This window comes from Sebastes umbrosus, chromosome 3 (genome assembly GCF_015220745.1).
Source record: "Sebastes umbrosus isolate fSebUmb1 chromosome 3, fSebUmb1.pri, whole genome shotgun sequence".
In the NCBI taxonomy this organism is placed as follows: Eukaryota; Metazoa; Chordata; class Actinopteri; order Perciformes; family Sebastidae; genus Sebastes; species Sebastes umbrosus.
In genome coordinates, this window is record NC_051271.1 from 6,040,815 (window position 1) to 6,062,333 (window position 21,519).

At 40.3% G+C, this 21,519-nt stretch overlaps 1 protein-coding gene across 1 annotated transcript in view; it reads left to right on the forward strand.

The window, feature by feature from the left end:
* Window positions 1-20,869, forward strand: part of tusc3 (tumor suppressor candidate 3) — an 85,851-nt gene extending 64,982 nt beyond the window's left edge. Inside the window, exons 7-10 of the mRNA XM_037765095.1 lie at window positions 1,814-1,877; window positions 6,001-6,075; window positions 18,119-18,209; window positions 20,622-20,869. Of these exons, the coding sequence (XP_037621023.1) occupies window positions 1,814-1,877; window positions 6,001-6,075; window positions 18,119-18,209; window positions 20,622-20,637 (246 nt within the window). The 3' untranslated portion in view covers window positions 20,638-20,869. The remainder of the gene's footprint in view (window positions 1-1,813; window positions 1,878-6,000; window positions 6,076-18,118; window positions 18,210-20,621) is intronic.
* The last annotated feature ends 650 nt before the right edge of the window (window positions 20,870-21,519 follow it).

Sequence of the window (21,519 nt, forward strand, 5' to 3'; positions counted from 1 at the left end):
TGCTGTGCGGTTTGATCGTGTTCCAAGTCAGATCACTACACAACATTTTTGTGAATTGCTTGTTTCAGCCATAGACTGTATAAGATATGGACGTAGTCTCCGTGACATAACTCAGAGGTTTCTGAAGAGCCGTTGTGAAGCTGAAAGTGAGTGGCTTTGTCTGTCGCCATCTTGGCAGTGTGACACAGCCTAAGTCACAGTTAATTAAAAAATGGGCAAAGGGGTATTCATCGGTGGAGCTGAGGCGGGCCCGGTAACGCAGCAGAATAGACAGCTAGCAACTAGCAACCTGGTACGGCACCCACCTGTCACTCAAAGCGGCATGCCCTCTATTATGCCTGACTTTAAGCCTTAATACAATTTAAATGGGTGAGTTATATAAAAATGGATCCCCCGTACAGTTGACGTGAATGAGGATATTAGCTGTATAGACCAAAACCTTTTTTTGTACCAGGCTGTAAGCAGGTTTATTTCTGCTGTAAAGTCGGGGATTTTAACACGGGAGGTCTATGGAGATTGACTCACTTTTGGAGCCAGCCTCAAGTAGCGACTCAAAGAACTGCAGTTTTTGGCATTTCCGCGTTCCGGCTTCATTTCTCAGCGTTGGAGGCTGCCACTTGTTTTCAGCCTAATGATTGCCATCTGTTCATGAGGAGGTGCACGTTCATGAGATTTAATCATTATCATAATCACCCTTAAAATTGCCCTATAAGGCAACCTGTTCCGCTTTGGTTATGGGCATGTAAAAAGAAGAGTTTCACATGGATCTGTACATGACTCATACAACAGGTATGTTTGTGCCACTTAAGAATGAAACTTTTTGCACAAGTGTTTTTTTTTTCATGAAACCCATTTCCCGTCACAGTCTTAACAAAATGGGGTGCACGATTCAAACTTGGCAAGATTCGGAAGCAGCATTCATGCTGGAAAGATGCATAAAGAACGGGTTGTACCGTACCTTCAAGTTTTCACAGTGGGAGTCTCCGTTGAGAGGTCGGGCAGTGAATGTGAGTTAATACAATCTTTTCTGTGTGTGTGAGAGTTCCTGTAGGGTTAGATTGACCTCTCTGCCCACTCAGTGAAAAGGTAGCACCTCTATACACCTACGCACTACCTCCGAGAAATCTTTATGACTCGAAATACACAAGCCCGCACACATGCATGCACTCTTAAACTGATCTGCACACACAAATTACATATTCCTGCTTGTATATTTGACAAAATCATGTGTGGTTGCGTCAAACAAACGCACAAAAGCATCTTGCTGTTGCCATGCTGCATATAATACCTAATCTTGGAGGAAAAAGTACTGGACACTCTCAATCTCCTGTGTCCATCATGATAAAGCCAAAAATGAGATTAAGCCAGGAACTGGACGCCATTTTGGCTACAACCAAGTCCAGGTTTGCTTTTATTGGGGGACAGTTATTGTACTCACAAGATAAAGGGACATTGGGCATCATTTTAAGCTTCATAAGCCATTAAAAGTTTCGCTCTTGGGGTAGTGCCAGATATTTACTTTTTCTGTAACTTTACATACAAGGAAGAGGTTTGTCACAAAAGGTTGTGACCTTTGTATTAATGATTTTCCAAATCCCTTTCTTTATTCACTGTTTCCAACTTCTCTGTACAATACTGTGCTTCACCATTCATAACGCAACCCTTTATTTCCTTACTGTATTGTTCTTCAATTTGGAAATTTCATTGAGGATGTAACATAGTGTGACCTTTTGGTCAGTTGAAATGAACAATGTTAAACTAAATGTCTGTCTTTCTCTCTCTCTCTCTCTCTCTCTCTCTCTCTCCTCCACAGAGTTATATTCATGGCAGCAGTCAGGCTCAGTTTGTGGCCGAGTCTCACATCATCCTTCTTCTGAGTATCCTTTCACCAAAGCTTTGGTCTGTTTCTATGTTTCATGTGTCCAACATGAATTGAAACACGGTCCTGCAAAAATGCAAATCATCCAGAGCAATTTTAAGTCTCTGTGAATTGTCCAACAGCTCATCTTGTCAACACTTTCCTTTAATTCTCCCTTCGCCGAACAAACAACACATAAGCCACCTTTATACGTCTGAAACAGCATCCAGTTTTTTTCTGTCTGCTACATTTCTTTTCCCAACACGAATGCTCTGTCATCTGTGTGCATTCTCCATAGGGAGGCTGCCTGCTGGACTGAAAAAACAGACAATACAAAGACGAGAGATTGTCCTCTTTTAACTTCACCTCCTTGTCTGATTTGTTCCAAATTCAACCCCTGATTATAGGCTGTGTCTGTGTGTCTCCGTGTGTGTATTTGCTTGTGTACTTTTGGCAGCATAGATGTTTCTGTTTGTGTTTGCCTTCTTCTCTGTCTGCTTGCGTATCTGTGTGCACTTGCACCGGTGCGTTTGTATGTGTGTGGGGTAATGATACCGCTCATTCCTAGCTGTTGTGTTTGTCCCCGTGGGAAATAGCAGGTCCAAGGTCGCACCTGCTGCAGAGCAATATTTGTTTGTCCACGCTAACGCGGTTTATTTTTTTATTCTCTGCCCGTCTGATTACATCTAAATGAAACACACATTCACACCTGCTGAAAAGCTAACACACCTACCCCTTGTTGTTTCTGCAGGTGGTGTAAACACATTTTATGACTGTCATAGATGCGGTTTCCCTATGGATGTAACCTTGAATAAGTCTTCATACGTGGGTGCGCACAGGTACCACATGGAGTTGCATAATTATCCCATTTTAGGATGAAATAGAAACACAGATATATGTATCTCTCTCTGACAGATGCAGCCGTATGATCTCTCCAAGTTTAAATGATCTACTGTATGTTTCAAAATAATCAGATGGGACAGGATCAATGAATTGCGTCAAACAAACATAAAACATTGCAGATCTATTTGCCATGGGAAAAAAAAAAGCTACTGACTCGGTGAAGACAGTCACGCTGCGCTATCTCAGGAATATTTCAATATCCTATCAGTCTCTTACCGTATAGTTTACGTCCTGTGTTTATTTGTGTGTTTTCCCAAAAGAATGCTTAAAGCTGCTATCAGTAGCTTGCAGGCCTTCAAACTCCAGCAAAGACGACACCAAATCACATGTTTCTGAAGATTAATGTTGTTGTTTGTAAGTATGCAGTGAAAATGTCTGACAGAACAGCTAACAGGAAGACAAACTTATTATTTATTGAAATGAAGTTTGATGGCATCAGCATGGTTACCTGACAGACCTCTTAATACCGGAGGATTGAAAATGTCTCCAGTCATGCTGGTTTTAGTCTTTACCTCAATCCACCATAAAGATGATATAATATAAATATATCAATGTAAGAACATGGATTTCAGTTTTAAAGCAGATGTTTAATAATCTGAATCAAACATTCGTTTATGTTCACAAAGGATAAAATGCTTAAAAAAAGCCTCTAAAATTGACTAATATAAACTGAACAAGGTTGGCTTATTGTTGGGAATCATGGCCTTTTGTGTCAATAAACTAGAATTGTATTTGTTATTTGCAGATTCTTTTCTGCTTTGTGCCAATTGTACAGTTTTTTTTATGCCAATGAAATCTCTAACCTTGGGCAGTTTCAATGGAGTGGACTAGAAGCATTTGATGAGCGGCCAACTTCTTTTCACTTTTTGTTTTGGTCATGTGCCCATAAACCAGTCCTGTCCAAAACTGTTAAATGTGAAATGTGAAATGTTGTAGCGGCCTCAGTTTTAAAGCTAGAAGTGAAGATAGAGGTATCATATGAAACTACAAAAACCTAAAGACTCCATTGGTACCAACCATGGTTGGTGAGGAAAAATTGGCATGGCCATTTTCAAAGGGGTCCCTTGACCTCTGACCTCAAAATATGTGAATGAAAATGGGTTTTATGGGTACCCACGAGTTTCCCCTTTACAGACATGCCCACTTTATGATAATCACATGCAGTTTTGGGCAAGTCATAGACAAGTCATCACACTGACACACTGACAGCTGTTGTTGCCTGTTGGACTTGAGTCTGCCATGTTATGATTTGAGCATATTTTTTATGCTAAATGCAGTACCTGTGAGGGTTTCTGGACAATATTTCTCAATGTTTTGTGTTGTTATTTGATTTCCAATAATAAATATATACATATATTTGCATAAAGCAAGCATATTTGCCCACTCCCATGTTGATAAGAGATACTTGACAAATTTCCCTAGTAAATTTTGAACAGATAAAAAAATTTGATTCATTTGCAATTAATAGTGATTAACTATCAATCACAATCATGTGATTAATCATGATTAGGGAATCAATATATATATATATATATATATGTGTGTATATATATATATATATATATATATACTGTATATTCTAATGATATGCATGTGGATGTAGTGTGAATATGTACCAGGGCGATTAAGGTGCACCAAGACAGATGCAATAAATACAGATGGCAGAACTACAAATCAGTGCAGTTGCATGCTCTTATAGACACTGATACATATCCATTTGTTATGATGACTTCATTATCACAGTGTGGCAAAGCTTCCTACAAGCACCCAAACTGCCACCTCCCATGCTTCAGTTGTGTGTGTGGAGATATCTCTTGTGTTCGTGTGACGGCAGCGTATCATGTCTGTTACCGTATCATCAAGCGGATGCCTCAGTTTCTGCTCTGCACCTCCCCATGTGGCAGCCTTTGTTTGTGCACCCCGTCATGTTTTCTTCAGTTCTGTGGATCTGTATGCAGCGCACGCCGGAGAGAAAAGAATCTGTAATTATAAGCCACCTGAGGCTGTGCTTTGCAGTGATTTTAAAACAGCTCAAGTGTTGAATGGAGCGCTGCTCGCTTCTGTTAAATAGAGACGTGCACAATATTGAATGAACTGTTCATGATGGAATGTTTGTCATTATTTCAACAAGCCATATAACTTAAACAATAGATAAATACTACACGTGCCTAGTACCAATGGTAACAATTGGTTTCAATGTGCTTTGTATTTGCAGTTTAAAGATAATTTAAAATAAGCAGATCTCACAGTCGCAGCGACTTTGTGTCAATAAATCTTGCCCGATTGACGATATGTTTTTCACCTTTGCAGCAATTATATCATCGTCTCCTCGTCAACAACATTCAGAATCCACTCAGAATAAATAGTTTTTCACGTTCTACAACTATGTGCTATTGCAATGCATCACTATTCACACTACTTTAGAGCATCATTTTCTACACAAGCGAGGGCCATGACCTGTGACATGTCTTCTCTGTGCCTTTGTCAGTCTATTATGTTGTGGAGATTGGACTTGACATCACCACACTGTGTGGGCTTTACAAATTAAAAAAAAACATTGAATTGGGCATCCATTATGATGTTTACCATCTAAGGATAAGGACCCTTGGAAGAAAAACATCATAATGCACCGCTGCAGATTCAATTCAATAGTAGAAAAAAAGGGTGATTTAGCTTTGTGTTGCCACATGTTGCCATGTGATCTCTTGACCTATCTTGGAAAAAAAATAGCACAATACTTTGTGATTCTTTGGAAAACACCTTTTCTCCTTTTTATAAAACTATATTAGGAAAAATAGGACAAGAGAGAATGACCTTTCAGCAAAGTCTCTCCTGTTTTAATGTTAGTTTTCTATCCCAGCATATAATGTACAGTATTGCAACACACCAGTATGTCCCTCAATATTAGCAGTTTAATTGACGCCTCTCACACAATCTCAACAAAACATGACGGTTGTGACCTTTAATTACATAGTATTTATTGTAAAGCTATTGTACTGGATTTGTTCGGAGTTTTTGTTCATGTTATTGTGTCCACACCTTTTATATATACTTTGTGCTGTCACAGTACCAGTGACTGATGTTCTTGCTAAGTTGTTTGAGTGCTCCTACTATGCAAACATGTGCATATCTGTAAGTGCATAATGTGTGTCCGGCAGTTCTTCCCGGGGCAGTGTGTACTTCCAGCTTCTCTCTCCCCTCTATGCAAGTGTGTTGTTTCCTTGACAACCTTGTCCCAGATGCTGCAATCACCATGGGGATGGTGCTGCTAAATGAGGCTGCCACCTCCAAGGGAGACGTTGGAAAGAGGAGAAGTAAGTAGTGAATATTGTTTTCAGCTTCTTTTTTTTTCATTCTTATTGTCCCTGTTCTTTCCCCTTTCAAGCTCCAGTTTCTCAATTTTGGAGCGTTCTGAGTGAAGCAATTGTCAGGAGTGAAAGCAAGGTGTGTGTGTGTGTGTTTAAGCTGAGTGGCAAAGATGTTAGAGCCACCTTGTAACTACCAGGTAGGTAATTTATCCTTGCAGCACCCAATGTGTATGCATCAAAATATGTGTTTCAAGAGGTGCAGCACTGTTGCTGGAGAGGTTCAAATTATTTTAGAAGAAACACACATCCTAGTAAAGTATTAATTCTCATAAGATGTCTTGTAATTTATAACGGAGAAGATCTAGGGCTGTCGATTGATTAAAAGAACTTAATTAATCAATTGCACAATTTGCTGTGATTAATCACAATCAATTGTTTTTTTTTTCTTCTTAAGACTGAAGCTTGTAATAATGGATATTTAAATGTAAAATCACGGAATGAATGTAGAATCAACACAAAGGAAGAATATTGAAATGCAGGTATTCATTAGCATCTTTTTTAACTTTGATCACAGATCCTCTCCTGCTTAAGATTTCCAATAAAACCATCAAGGCCATCAAAATTAACTGCCAGCTTGAAAGTCATATTTCTTATATGCACATAACAGAAATAATAAGAAAACCCAGGCCTTTATGTTAAAGTGCTAGTTGAATTTTAATTTCAAAACCATCAACGTCATTAAAATTAAATACCAGCTTAGAATTACAACTAATATAAATGATTAAAACTGAGAGTTCAGTGTGCTGAATCTTTTTCACTCCATAGAAACAATTGGGCCTAGTCCTTTCCATTCAGCCAGTTACTGAGACAGACCAGTCTGTTTACATTATTAAGGGAAATTATATCAGCAAATAGTGTCGCTCTTCTGGTTTACTCACAGTTGGCGTAAACCATTGCAGATTCCATTCAGTGAAGTGCGCTGTGACGCCCAAGTAGTTGTCATTGCTCACAGAAGTCCAGTGATCCCCTGTGAGAGCGACGTCATTTGCTTGCTCAAGCATGTTCATCCTCCGTGTCCTCTCGCCTTCATACGAAGTGTGTACTCTTGATGGTTCCTCTCAAGGGTTGATTATAAGATGCAATGCAATTTCAATGAATTCTCTCAGTCTATCGTCTTTTACTGTGTTAATTTGGCGGCAGAGTTTAGCCAAAGCATTAATTAACGTACCTTCTCACCTGACGCTCAGGAGGTAGAGCGGGTCGTCCACTAATCTGATGATCGGTGGTTCGATCCTCTAGTCCGCATGTCAAAATGTCTTTGGGTAAGATACTGAACCCCAAATGGTTTGTGAATGAGTTTTTAGATTAGATCCCGATGGGCAAGTTCGCACCTTGTATGGCAGCCTCTGCCATCACTGTATGAATGTATGTGTGTGTGAATGGATAGATGTTGGCATGTAGTGTAAAGCACTTTGAGTAGTCTGAAGGCTAGAAAGGCCACCTAAAACTCATCATCATTGTCCTTATCCATCTTTAGCCAGGATGGTTTAGCTTGACGGCCCAGTTGTCACATACGTCAGCCGCAACAGGAAGAAAAACAAAACGCTGCTGCATTAATAGCATTTTTTTTAATTATTTCAAATTAATCGCAAAAATTAAATGCGACACGAGAAAACCCTACACACATTTTAATGAGTTACATACACATTCATCCACAGATTTTGTTTAGATATAAATGTGTTAACTAATTAACATTTCCTGTAGTCGAAGGCAAGCCACAAGTTCAGGTATTTACAGAAAAATCTCCAGGCTGCTGTTTACAGTTCCTCCTTGATTTCTTAGAAAAGACCATACTCTGACTGCAACATCAGGGAAATTCTTTTTCCGCTCAGGATCTTATCTGTCAGACTTACCGTGAGTGCTGAGGGGATTTCCGTCTTTACGATTGGGCTACACTCACCAACTTCATAATCAATTATTTCTTTGCGAGGCCCTTTGCTTCTACTCTCTATCACCAGAAAATAACATTTCATTACTGGGCTTCCCAACCACTCCAGGCTACACTGGATAGGATAAATGTCTTTTTTTGAGTCTCCCCTTATGCTTTGTGCTCACTAGCCTGTGTTTTCTCGGAATACATGTCCTATTTCTTGAGCAATCTGTAATTTACACTTTAACGTTAGACCAGTAGGCGCACTGGAAGATGATTTAAGCACATTACAAGATGCATTTTCTTTGTGGGTACACAAACTTGGTCAGAAATCAATCACTTTTTGTTTCAGTTGTGATCTCTCTATGTCTTCCCTCACCTGACACACAAATAAACGTGAGCGAGAATGAATAAGTGAGTGTGAGAACATGTACGAATCATTCTGACGGACAGGGTTGCAAAAATTCTGTATTTTCATTCTTAATGATAATAACACATATGCCTATTTAAAGGTGGAGTGTGTCATTCTAATCTAATACACTTTTTGTCAAACTAAGCGATCTCCTCACAGTCCGATCTGTCCGTTATGTGTGCGCTGAATAAAAAAACAGTGTTGATACGCAGCCCTGGCTTTGTAAATAGGAAACAAACAAAGTGGATCGGACAGAGCCATTAGGGCTATCCTATCAAATGTTGTTTTCACTCCACCGCCACTCCACTTTCACATTAGTAAAGTTGTTCCGTACCCGGGTACACTTGCGTCATCATCCACGTGTATTTGTTTATGTTGAGATCAGCTGTTCTAGCGGTAGAGGATCGTAAACCACACTTCATTCAAACTGGTCAGAAATGAAATAAAACTCATCCATCTTGATTAGTCTTTCCAACGATCACCAACTCTGGTTTGGTCGAAATAAACTCTTATTTCACAGAGTTTGATGAAAATGTGCCGGCTCTACACTCTGTTCCCCCCCGCTGTCTCTCTCTCTCTCTCTGCCCACTGAGCAGCTGAGCGTCTCTCTTTCTTCAGTGGCAGACCATTAGCAAATTAGTGAAATAAAATAACAAACATTGCTCAACCCTAATGCCTACTATTGTCCATATTTTAAGGAACCTCTCGCCTGCCTTCCTGCTTTATCACCCACGGCCGTGCAGTGCAGAGGGTGAGATCGGCGCATGCTGCGAGCATGTTAAGATTTCAGAGGAGACTGGCAGCGTTACTTCCGTTAAATAGCAGTCCACTTCTATGTTTCGGTATAGTTGGCTTTCACAACTCATGTGAACCATACCCAAGTACACATGAACCGTACTCCAGACCACCCTTTTAAGTGGACTCGAATACATCAACAAACCGCTCCCGAGTACGGTACGAAGCAAACAAACTGGACTTTGGGGTCAAGTGTACTCGGATCCGGGCCCGGGTCCCTGATGTGAAAGCACCCTGAGTGTATTTATATGTATATGGGACTATTAAGAAACAGACTCAGTATTCAAATGGTAAAAACAGAGTGCTGTATGTAACAGCAGTGCTGTAGAGTAAGATTGAGATGGTAGACTCCTGCACTCACATACTCGCACTCACCATGCGTAAATGACCCATTAGTATGACGTGTATTTGCATAACTGTCAATTAGCTGGAGCAGCTTCAAAAATGAGAAGCACTTGTTTCACTTTCCAGTTAATCACTGAGATGACCCTGATGACCTGCCCCCGTAACTGCCTCTGAATACACAACTGCAGTATATAGATATGCCTGGTGGATGCTTTATGGTTGATCCACTTTGACTAGCAGGTAGATTTATGAGGCGTTGTCACAATTAACCTGATTTAGCTCGTCAATAAAATGATTTGGTTTGCTTGTAATTAGTCAAGTTAATCTTGAGACAATTAAAAGTTGGTTATCGCGTGCTCTCAAACTGACTGCATTTAGAGCCCAGCTTCTCATTTTGTTTTGATGATCCAGCTGGGTCTGTCCATGATCCATCCAATAAACGGCAACAAATCCCCAAAACTTTTGCACTTACAATCTGTTTGAAATTAACATCTGATTTACTACAGCAACATCTAACAATGCAATCACAATCTAGCCACAATTTGCAAGTGAAAGAGCGCTTTAAGGCAGAGCTCAGCTCAGAAAATCAGAAATCAAGGACTCAAATTTTTGTAATGCCTGATGTCTAAATAGGCTGTTTATTAATGAAGGACAGAGATTCTGAAACATTCAAAGCTGCACTTCAGCTGAATCATGGAAAGAAAATCATTTATATGACTGTTACAAAATTGAAATTGATGCTGTTGGGAACATTGTTGGGAACATTATACTTAAAACATTATTTAACTACTTTAATTACAAAGTAAAATAAATGCAACTATAATGCTAAATAAATGGAATGACACAAAATCATGACCAGAAGGAATGAAAAATACAAATCATCTCAACTGGTAGTGGACCACCACCGTAGAGTCCACATATCACACATACCATAGCGGGTGGAAGATGTAATCGATATGTCTGATATCTCCCTATATATTCCCACAGTACCAGCAGTCAAATTCACATTTGTAAATGACTCATCAAACTCGTTAAACATTGCTGGCACAGGCAGTGGTAGCTGACAAGTTATTTAACAGGTGTTGTTAAAAGCATGTTTTAAGGAATTTCTTAAAACTCAGGAGACTGGATTGTGCAGTAATGTCTCAGTCCTCACCTGTTCTATGTTCATGAACGATATTAAGGTATTCAGGCAGAGCATTCCTTAGTCGGGGGGGCACTGCAGCAGAAGGCTCTGCCACCCATAGTTTTTAGCTTTGCACCTGCTCTTGAGAGGTGGAGAATTTTCTATGCAAATCTGACCCTCTTGCGAAGGCTTAGTCAGTCCAGCACAATGCACAATCAACCACAGGAACAGTAAGTGGTAGATTTGCACTTCGCTGATTACACTGAAGGTGAATCTCAGATGACAATCAAACTTCTAGGCCAGTGTTTTTCTGGGCATAGAATGTTTCTGGAGCTTTGTGCGCCCAAGCCCACCCTTTTCTGCTCTTATTAGGGCTGTCAATCAAATCAAATATTTAATCGTGATTAATTGCACATTTGTTATCTGTTCAAAATGTACCTTGAAGGGAGATTTGTCAAGTATTTAATACAACATAGGAGTGGACAAATATACTTGTTTTATACAAATGTATATACATATATATATATATATTTAGTATTGGAAATCAATAAACAACACAAAACAATGACAAATATTGTCCAGAAACCCTCAGAGGTACTGCATTTAGCATAAAAAATATGCTCAAATCATAACATGGCAAACTGCAGCCCAACAGGCAACAACAGCTGTCAGTGTGTCAGTGTGCTGACTTGACTATAACTTGCCCCAAACTGCATGTGATTATCATAAAGTGGGCATGTCTGTAAAGGGGAGACTCGTGGGTACCCATAGAACCCATTTTCATTCACATATCTTGAGGTCAGAGGGCAATGGACCCCTTTGAATATGGCCATGACCGTTTTTGTTTTGCCAAATTTAGCACAACTTTGGAGGGTTATTTAGCCTCCTTTGCGACAAGCTAGTATCAAGCTGCCACCAATGGATTCCTTAGGTTTTCTAGTTACATATGATGCCAGTATCCTAAAACTGAGCCCGCTACAATCTGAAAACCACAAGTTGCGTTAATGCATTGAAGAAATGAGTTAAAACTAATTTGCGTTAACACGTCAAGTTAACTTTGACAAGTTAATCAAAAATAATGGGACTCCTGAACTGTAGAAATGTTGATTTAAGGTTCTAGCCGGGGCGGTTGAATAAATTATGAATAGCTTAGTTACTGGAAGTCTTTGATAATTAAGACTAGATATTCCAGAAGCCGTGTTACCTCCATTAGCAAGGAGGAGGATGTTTGTACTTGTACCTACCAGTAGCCCTTGGTGTTTTTGTGGTTATGCTTTACAGTAACACGTAGTTCCTTCCTTAAAGCAGTCAAGCCGCTCCGCTCAAAAGTCTGAGCAGGTGGCATACAATGTAAAATAGAGCATGGAGGGCGCAGAGGGGATTATTAATTGATGTCAAAGCTGTCGTGGAGCTTCTGTGAAATTCATCCTCTCCGATGCTGAGAGGTTCAAAATTACTGGCAAAAAAATGACAGTTGAGGGAAGTGTGATCACCAGTGGCCTCGTGTTGTGGATTTGAATACATAAAATTACAAGACACTGAAGTGGACATTACTGAGAACAGCTTTAAAATGCTACGTGTACGACCATTGACGGGTCATTTTTATTGACACATCTCTTGATTGAAGGGCGGACGGTCCCCGACACCTCCTGATGAGTCCGGTCTGGAAGTGTTGAGCATGTAACGCACTTCATCATTTCAAAATGGGAGGCGGTCACTTAACCGCACTAATGACCTTTTTTCCTTTGCCGCCCATGCAGCGTTTCTGCATAATCTCCAGATTATGAGAAGGGGAGTTAGATATTAGATGGCCCGTACTGATAATTACCTCAAACACAGAGACACAGAGACACAGTTACACACAAGTGGATTTTAATTAGAGTGGGTGTGATGAAAAAGAAACTCCAGAAGCTCTGCAATTGCATCTGTGAGGCCGCACATACTCACTCACACACACTAAAAAAAAAAAAAAAAATCTAAAGGCAAGATTATCAACTTTTTGTTCTACTTTACCCATGAGTTCTCCTTGAGATGTTAAAGCTTGGCAATTAAAATGATAATGACTTTATAACTACCTCAAGACTTGTTTCTCAGTATCAGACTGAACACACACACACATCTACACACAGACACAAATGCATATGCGCTCACATAATTGTCACCTGTGTAAGGGTGACATATCACGTGTACAGCACAGACAACTCATCTATCAATTCTCTCTCTGCTCCATCATTTCCAGCAGGTCTCTGTTCATCCTTTCATTCTCCATCTCGCTCCTTCTCTCTCGCCCTTCTCTTCTCTTCTCGTGTGCAGAAACTTGTATTTTTCTATTGTATCATTTACTTTAATTTAACCTCTTTCTTTGTGTGCTTTCCACCTGGTAATTTCAATAAACTGAAGCAAAGACATCGTGCAGATTACATTTTTTACCGCAGCGCAAGCAGACTAATGCTTACAGAAACCTGTTACGTAAAGCACACACACAATATCCAGAAACAAGCTTGCATAGAATAAACAGTTTTATATCCCACACACTGCTGTCATTGGGTTGACACACACACACACACGCACATATGGACACACAAATTAAATAAGTGCATTATAAAGCAGCATGGCGAATAGTCGTCTGTCAGTAATAGAGAGAGGATTAGACTTGAATGGTAGTGTAATCACTGAATGTGGGTGTTAAATCCATGGCATATAGCTTCCATACTGCTGAGTGCAGCTACGGGAAGTTATCTGCAGCTTCCATGGGCATCTGCACCAGAAATCACAGCACACACACACACACACACACACACACACACACACACACAGACACACAGCAAGGGAGTTACTGAAGTAGTAAATGGAGTTACAAAATCACTACATATGCAATATCAGTGGATGTGGGGGGGATTGAGATAGACAGAAGGAAGGTGAAAGTGAATAAGAGTGAAACATCAAGGAGGGGGAGAACAGAGTGGGAAAGAGAAAATGAAGAGTCAGGAAAAAAATACAGTAGACGACTTTAAAGCAAGGCCCTAACCCAAAAATTACCATCTAACTGTATAGCAGTACCGGATTTCAAGACGCTGGAAACTTATAGGAGTCAAAATGAAATCCAGCCAACTATAGGACATGACCTCAAATTGCAAAGACTTAAAGCATCTTTTTATTTAGCTCCTAATTTTATCATACTGCAGAATATCTATTCTCTCACAGACCCATGAAGAACGAACCTGACCCGCCGGATGGTTTGTTACACAGAACCATTTGAGAGGCCGTCATTGGAAACTGTTTCGAAAAGGCACTTTCAAAAAATACTTGGCAGGTGATTGGATGAACTATCTCTCAATCAAACTTGAAGCCAGTCAGGAGAAGAGGGAAAAGATCTTTTTCATCGAGAAAATTCTTTACTTTTTTTTCAATGAGGAAGTTCTCTCCAGTTCTGATATAACGGATGCATCTACGCTAACCTCTTCAGAAGGTCGTCTCTCCGTGTCGTCACCTCACACACCTAAGCTGCTTCCGTAGCTGCCAGTAGCTCCTCATAGGACAATAGACGTGTTTCCATTGATATATTTTTATTCGCATTTTGAAGGATAGCATTAGAAAAGCTGTATGGAAACGGCAAAATTATATAAAACGCCAGGTAGACCCCTGCGGCCCTGCAGCGAAAGCATGACCGGAGAGGCCAGACACACGGCCACCTAACGGTAAAGATCAAAGTAAACGCGCTACACTTATTGACCGTCATATTTTCCTGTAAAATAGCCGTTGTTATCGGTAACACCGGTAAATGGTAAATGGACTTTTGCACTTTTCTAGTCTTCTGACCACTCAAAGCGCTTTACACTACATGTCAGCATTCACCCATTCATTCATACACTGATGGCAGAGGCTGCTAAGGTGCCAACTTTGCCCATCAGGATCTAATCTAAATACTCATTCACACACCGATGGCTATGCTTTCGGGAGCAATTTGGGGTTAAGTGTCTTGCTCAAGGACACATCGACATGTGACCCGGAGCAGTCGGGGATCGAACCACGACCTTCTGATTGGTGGAAAACCTGCTCTACCCTCTGAGCCACAGCCGCCTCAGTGTTGTCACACGTTTATTAACCGGTGGGAAAATGTCCTCACCGTCACATCCCTAACACAAATGCATTGAAACCTGACAAGATGGGTTTTCATGTGATATGTGTTTCCACTATCCTCGCATGATCTCGTGACATCTTGAGAATCCAGCTGCCGTGCAAGATAAATGAAGAACCAACGTGTAAAAAAATTGATGTTGACATGTTTTAAAAAATTTATATAAAATAACAAAGTGAAAACACAGTTTGCTATCAAAGTTCAGATATTTCTTCATTAGTCGTCTTTCATTGAGAGAGCTAAAGAAGGTGAATTAGTTTTCACAGCCTGCACATGTACATGTGCTACACTTGATACTAGTATGTTACTAGTGTGTTTGTTTTTGTTACATGGTTGGAATGATAAAGAAACCAAGAACTCAAGACCATTAAACATTTACCTACAAGCTCTGACTCACATGTATTTGGGCAACATTAACAATCCAAACAAAAAAAAGGCAGCCGGCTTTTCTGTTGCAGTTTGGCATAAGAATAATGAAACAACTGTGGATGGTTTGTATCCAGAGGCTGAGTCAGTTAATGTCTCTTGAAGCCGGCTGCTAATCAAAGAATAAACTGTGGAGAACCATTTAGCATCCTAATATCTATTCATATTTGTCCTCCTAATGAGGTAGGCTTAACTTAATATGTTTATTGGCTCCCTCGTGCCGGGTAAAAGGTGCATTTATTTCTACAATGCCAATATATCATGATTTGAACTGAGCCAAGTCATACAGTCATAAGAGGGATTACCACCTTTGTCATTGAGGGAAATCATTCAGCTTAAACAACTTGTCATTTCGCCAAGGTCATAAATCACTTCCATTAGCATGCTTAGTGCGTGTGTGTTTGTGTGTGTGTGTGTCATTATCCATGGAAGCATACTAAGATCCCTCTCAGTCATAACTGATGAGCTATGGGAAATACATCCCACTAAATGAAGATACACAGACGTTCTGTCGCTCACGTACCTGCAGGCGCATACGTAGACGAGGCAACTCAGGGAACACGGGGCCATAAGGGCTCTCCCTGGAGACGCACTCTCAAGCCTGCAGTGCTCTCAATCAAGTCACTCAGTCAATGTCAAACACACACACACAGCGTTATATTACAATACTTGCCAGGACATCGTCTTGAATTAGTCATCAGTGTAACCTTGTTTTAACCCCCAGGTTTGTCCTCTCACCTCTCAAAAAAAAAATTATTCAAAGTGAAGAATGATGAAATGTTTCAAACAATTTACCCTTGAAGCTGATGCCCTTTGGTCCTCACAAGAATAGAAGTAGAAGGAAGCGCACACACACACACACACACACATACACACACTGATTGCTGAGTGGCCTCCCGTGTGTTTGTGTATGTTAAGTGTGTGTGTGCCTGTGGTTGATGCATTAGGACTTGAATGTCATATCAATTGCTGCCTCTCTCTCTTTCTCTCTCTCTCTCTCTCTCTCTCTCTCTCTCTCTCTCTCACACACACAGCACAATACAGCCCCTGAGGATTATGTGTGTGTGTGTGTGTGTGTACGATGATTCTTATGTTGAATTGTAAATGTATGATTTGCGTATAAAGTGAAAGAAAGAAAGGAGAGCAGCCATGTTGGAGCTGACACTGAGCAATGACAGCAAATGTAGTCCTACACACATATGCGATACAGATCACAGAACAACACACACACACACACACACACACACACACACACACACACACGGAACACGCAAACCATTGGAGCCCTGAAGATGAATGACAGCACATACACTCAAATTTACACTGAGAATCTGTCATACATTTTCCAAGCCAAATCTTTTGTTCTGACGTTGCCTCCTCTCTCTCTCTCTCTCTTTCTCTCTCTCTCTCACTTACACACATAACTTCACACACACACACACACACACAGTGAGACGAAGCACATATCTCACTATTTAGTCTCCAGGAGAGGTCCTCATCCTAATCCCTGATTAACAATATCAGTCGGTGGTGACAGTTTAATTTAACACAGTGCCTCTCAAGGATTAGCCGCTACACGAGGGTGTGTGTGCACACACTCGTACACCCACACACGCAGACGCTCACAATTCCCCCCGCAGATTAAAGATCATGCTTATGTATATTTCACTTTAGAATAGCCACTGAGGAAATAAGATGATAATAGTTGCAAACACAATTTCCTGCAGCACAGCGGGGTTGATGATGAGAAAGCGGCCGTAGCACATACGTTGAGGGATAGTCCAAATAAAGCTCAAAGTTTTTGGCATGATGAAGAGCCCCAGGTAATGTCTTATAGACATCCTCTCTACCGGCATTTTAGGGAATGTCAAATATTAATTTTCTCATCATTTGGCTGTGTGTATGTAGGTCTGTGTAGGTGCTTGTGTGTGTGTGTGTTTGTGTGTGTCAACCAGCAGCATGAAGAGAAGAGGATGCTTTCAGTGTGTACCATGTCTAAACCCTGCAAGCACATTCAATTTGAACAGAGATCAAACAGAGTTGCATCAGCGCTTATAATGTGCGTGAAATGATTTAAATGGTTGCCTTTAGCCAGGAATCAAATATTTCCACAGGCCATTGTCTAATAATTATTACGCATATATCAGGGTGTCTACAGGACCTGCGAAAAGTTGGGAATTATAGAAACTCAAAAGCATCAAGTGTAGTTGTGGTAACTTTTACGTTACATAACGTTTTAGAGATCATGTTGTAGTTTCTTCATTTAATGTTTTAAATAACTTAAGCACCAATATGTAATATATTTTCACTGTAATTAATCATAAAATTACCATGATATGTCATCAGAGATTAAGGAAACATGCTAAATTGAAATACCAGTCTGACAACAATGCTACAGCCAGTATGTTCTCCTTCGAAATTTCCATTGCTGTCCAGAACGTCTCTTTTTGTTTTGGGTGTATTTCAACACCCCGTTGCCACGTATGAAACAAATTGGCACGCAAACACAGCCTTCTGTAGCCTTGGAAGCAAGCAAACAAACTGGATCAACAGAGATAATGTAACGTTAGATTCTACCCGACCTGAAAAGCATCTGTACATCGGTACATCTGCAGCTGGGTTATCAAGGCAGCGAGTATTTGAGACACACAGCCGGTGAAGTGATTGTGACTACAGGCTAGAGGCTAACGCGGTCGTGTATAGAACGTAACCCTAAAACTGCGAAAACGTGTGCTGCTATCAGTCATACCGGATGAGCAAACGAGCCACGGCTCCAGCGTCTTGAGTTTGGACTGCTGTTACTCATTTTAAACGCTAACTGTCAGTGCTACATATTGCTCCTTTAATGACAGTCTGAATGTGTGTTTCTTTTTGCAGTCATCTGCCTGGTTGGCCTTGGCCTGGTGGTGTTTTTCTTCAGCTTCCTGCTCTCCATTTTCAGGTCCAAGTACCACGGATACCCCTACAGGTAACTATAGCAACCGCATAGCACCACCGTACAGATGCTCGCACAAGTTTCATCCAGCTTACTCAACAGTTATTCAAACACAATATACAATGAATCTTAAAATCACTGAAGTTGACATAAAATCGCTGCAAAGTTATTGCAGACACAGTGCAAAAAGTCCAGGCCAAAGCCGGATCCATCCATTCCCATTATTTCATTGATCCTCAGACAGCTGTTCGATTGGAAACACTCCCTTCAAAATGTACAAGCCACGGCGCCAAGGCTCTTTCTCTAGAGGCCGATCCGACAGCTAAAACTTCAACAGAGATTTGCAGTCTGACTTTGTTGCGGTACACTCAGTATATAAAGAATATTCACACGTCTTCTCTTCTTTATGCTGAGTATTAGAAATCATGGCTCTATCATGGATGTTTTCTGTACGTCATCATATAAGGGATGTGTTTGGACACTAAAGCCCTTCAGCTTAGTGAGCCAGAACAGCAGCAATTTGGTCCCACTTTGTGCTAAAGGTCGCCACTACATAAAAAAGATTTAATGTGCGACAGAAAACACTCCACAAGTCCTCAGAGTCTGGGTCCAATTCATCGCCTCTGGAGCAGCTGTAAGATATTACAGCACACCTCCAGCTGCAGAAACTCACCACTGGAGCTGGAAGGGATTCATGATGTTGGGGGCACTTCACCAGGGCAGAGAATTTACTATCATGGGGGCTTTGACCCTGTTGTAACCTGTGGCTTGAAATGGGACCAAATTCAGTGTTTTAGGGGGTCTCTGGAAAAATCTTTAAAAAAGTAATCTCACTTGCAGTTGTCACTAAAAATGTCTTTTAAAACCTTATTCAAACTGCAAAACATTTATTCACAAATATGAACACAGAAGAATATTGTTGTGGTGTTTCCTCTTATATTGGACCTGGTCACCATGACATCACCCATTGGTTTGTGGACGGTCATTTTGAAGCCTCGAGTTTGACATTTTGGCCATAGCCATCTTGATTTTTTGCAAACAAAAGTGACACGAGAGGGTGGAGAATAAGACATTTTTAGGCGACCAAAAAGGTTATAATTAACTTTCATGAACCGAAAACACTGTGAAAGGGTTAAAGTTGTAAGACACGGACAACATCCCTACCGGACAACACCGTGGAAGCGACCTGTCAATCACAAGGTAGCCACGCCCCAAAGCATATCCTGCATTATGGCCTATTTGACTGTAAATGGGACCAAATTTACTAAATGAACATCATGCTGTATTGAAGTAGACTTGAAACTTGTGATTGAGACCATAAACTCATGTTACTTCTTGATTTATTACAGAGGTAATAAATCAAGTGAGAAGTAGGGTCATCTTCTCATAGACTTCTATACAATCAGACGTCTTTTTGCAACCAGATAAGTTGCCCCCTGCTGGTTATTAGATAGAATGCAGGTTTGAGGAACCTCAGCATTGGTTGCTCTTCTCAGAGTAATCACAGTGGTCGGAGCTACACGCTATACAGCTCCATTATGGTGCTTATGGTGTGTTCAAGCTCTACTCAGTAAAACGAGTATGAGATGATGGTAAATTGTAACCTTATCATGATGCGTTCAAATGTAATCTTGTAAAATGTAGTTTTTGGTGGGAAAATAGAATGAATTCAGTTGTTTGAAGGAAATGTTTTCACAGTAATATATAAAAGAGAAAGCATTTTGACCTGTTAACTTCCTAACACTAGCTCTAAGCAGCTTAATAACATATAATTAGAACTACTAATCCCTAGATTTGTATTAATATATAATCAAAAGCAAATTTTTAAATAAAAATACAATCATTTATTATAATTATTTGATTTCTTTTTTTTTGCAAATAACCACTATAGATAACAATAACAAAGTAAAAGGATAACATTTAGAATTTTTGATGGTGGGATGAAGCACAACATTGAAGTGAAAATGTTAATTTAAATGTGCATTTGCAATCAAAAATAATTTGTCTTTAAAATCAATGAATAATCGTGATCTCAATATTGATCAAAATAATCATGATTATCATTTTGGCCATAATTGTGCCGCCTTATGTCGTATTGAGTCTGTAAAACGGAAGCATAACTGGAGCACTAGGTAGGGGGGATCCCCGATTGCCACAAGATATTTCGCACACAAACCAAATTGCATTGTGGCCAGCTCAGTGTAGGGGATTAAAGTCCGATGATTGTTGACTAGTGACTTTGATGGAGAGTTTTGGTATAATCATCAGTAGCTACAGGTTTTTACTTTTTTTTTGTATTCTCTGCTAAAAATGTTTTTTTGTGCAACACAAGCCACAAAAAAAGCACTTCCTTATTTATATCCTTTTCTTCTTCTCTCCCTATTATCCTCTTTGTTTCTCTCCTGTCCTCCTCTCTACTCCCTTTAATCCTCCCCTGTCTCTCAGCTTCCTTATTAAGTGAAAAAAGACAGAAGAGGAGGTCAGAGGATGGCGAAGAGGCGGTAGGTGAGGAGAAGAGGAGTCGAGAAGATACTTGAAGAGGAGGACTCAATAGACTCAATATTGAGTCTAGAGTGCATGGCGGGATTTCTTTTATGTGTGTTGTTTTTTTTTATCGGCTCCTATCATAAACTAGTTGAATAGAAACTAAATTATTCCCTCTTACACTGGAAAATAAAGGTGTTTGGCATGTCTCTGTGTTTTTTCTAATTTTTTGATGGTTCCTTTCACTGGGTGAATATTCCGTGTGGTTGGGTTTACCTGTGACTGTGGTACGTATGCTGTTTTTAATCCATATATTGGATTTTATCTTGAGAATTGTGTTGCAGGTGCAGGAAGAGAAAGAGACAACTTAAGTCACAGAGAGTGAAGTGGGTGTTGAGAGGACGGGAAGTGAAGCAGCAGGTAAGAACGATGGTTTACGTGGTATATGGTGAGCACAGAGGCAGAGAACTAACGTTTCTTGATTGGTTAGTAGGGAAAGCTCATTAACCAGGTGTATAATCTCTCTATATATGCTTGTCACATCTTTGTCTCACACACATACAGACACACACATTCGAAGATAAAGATGTTAATCCCCCGCTAGTAAATTCCTGCTTCAGCTTCTGCTGTAGGTTTGGAGCTCAGTCAGACTCGGTTTCACGGTTGCGGCCAGTTTTGGATTGAGAAAGCTAAAATATGACTCGTTCTTACAATGAACAGTGTGCAGACTTAGACAGACACATATGGGATAAATCCAGTCATTTATCGCAGGTCGTAGGGCTTTCTCTCTCTTAGACTGCATGTTTACACCTTCTGGTGCCAGACTCTGCTTTAGATTTCTTGGACAAGGACCAAAATC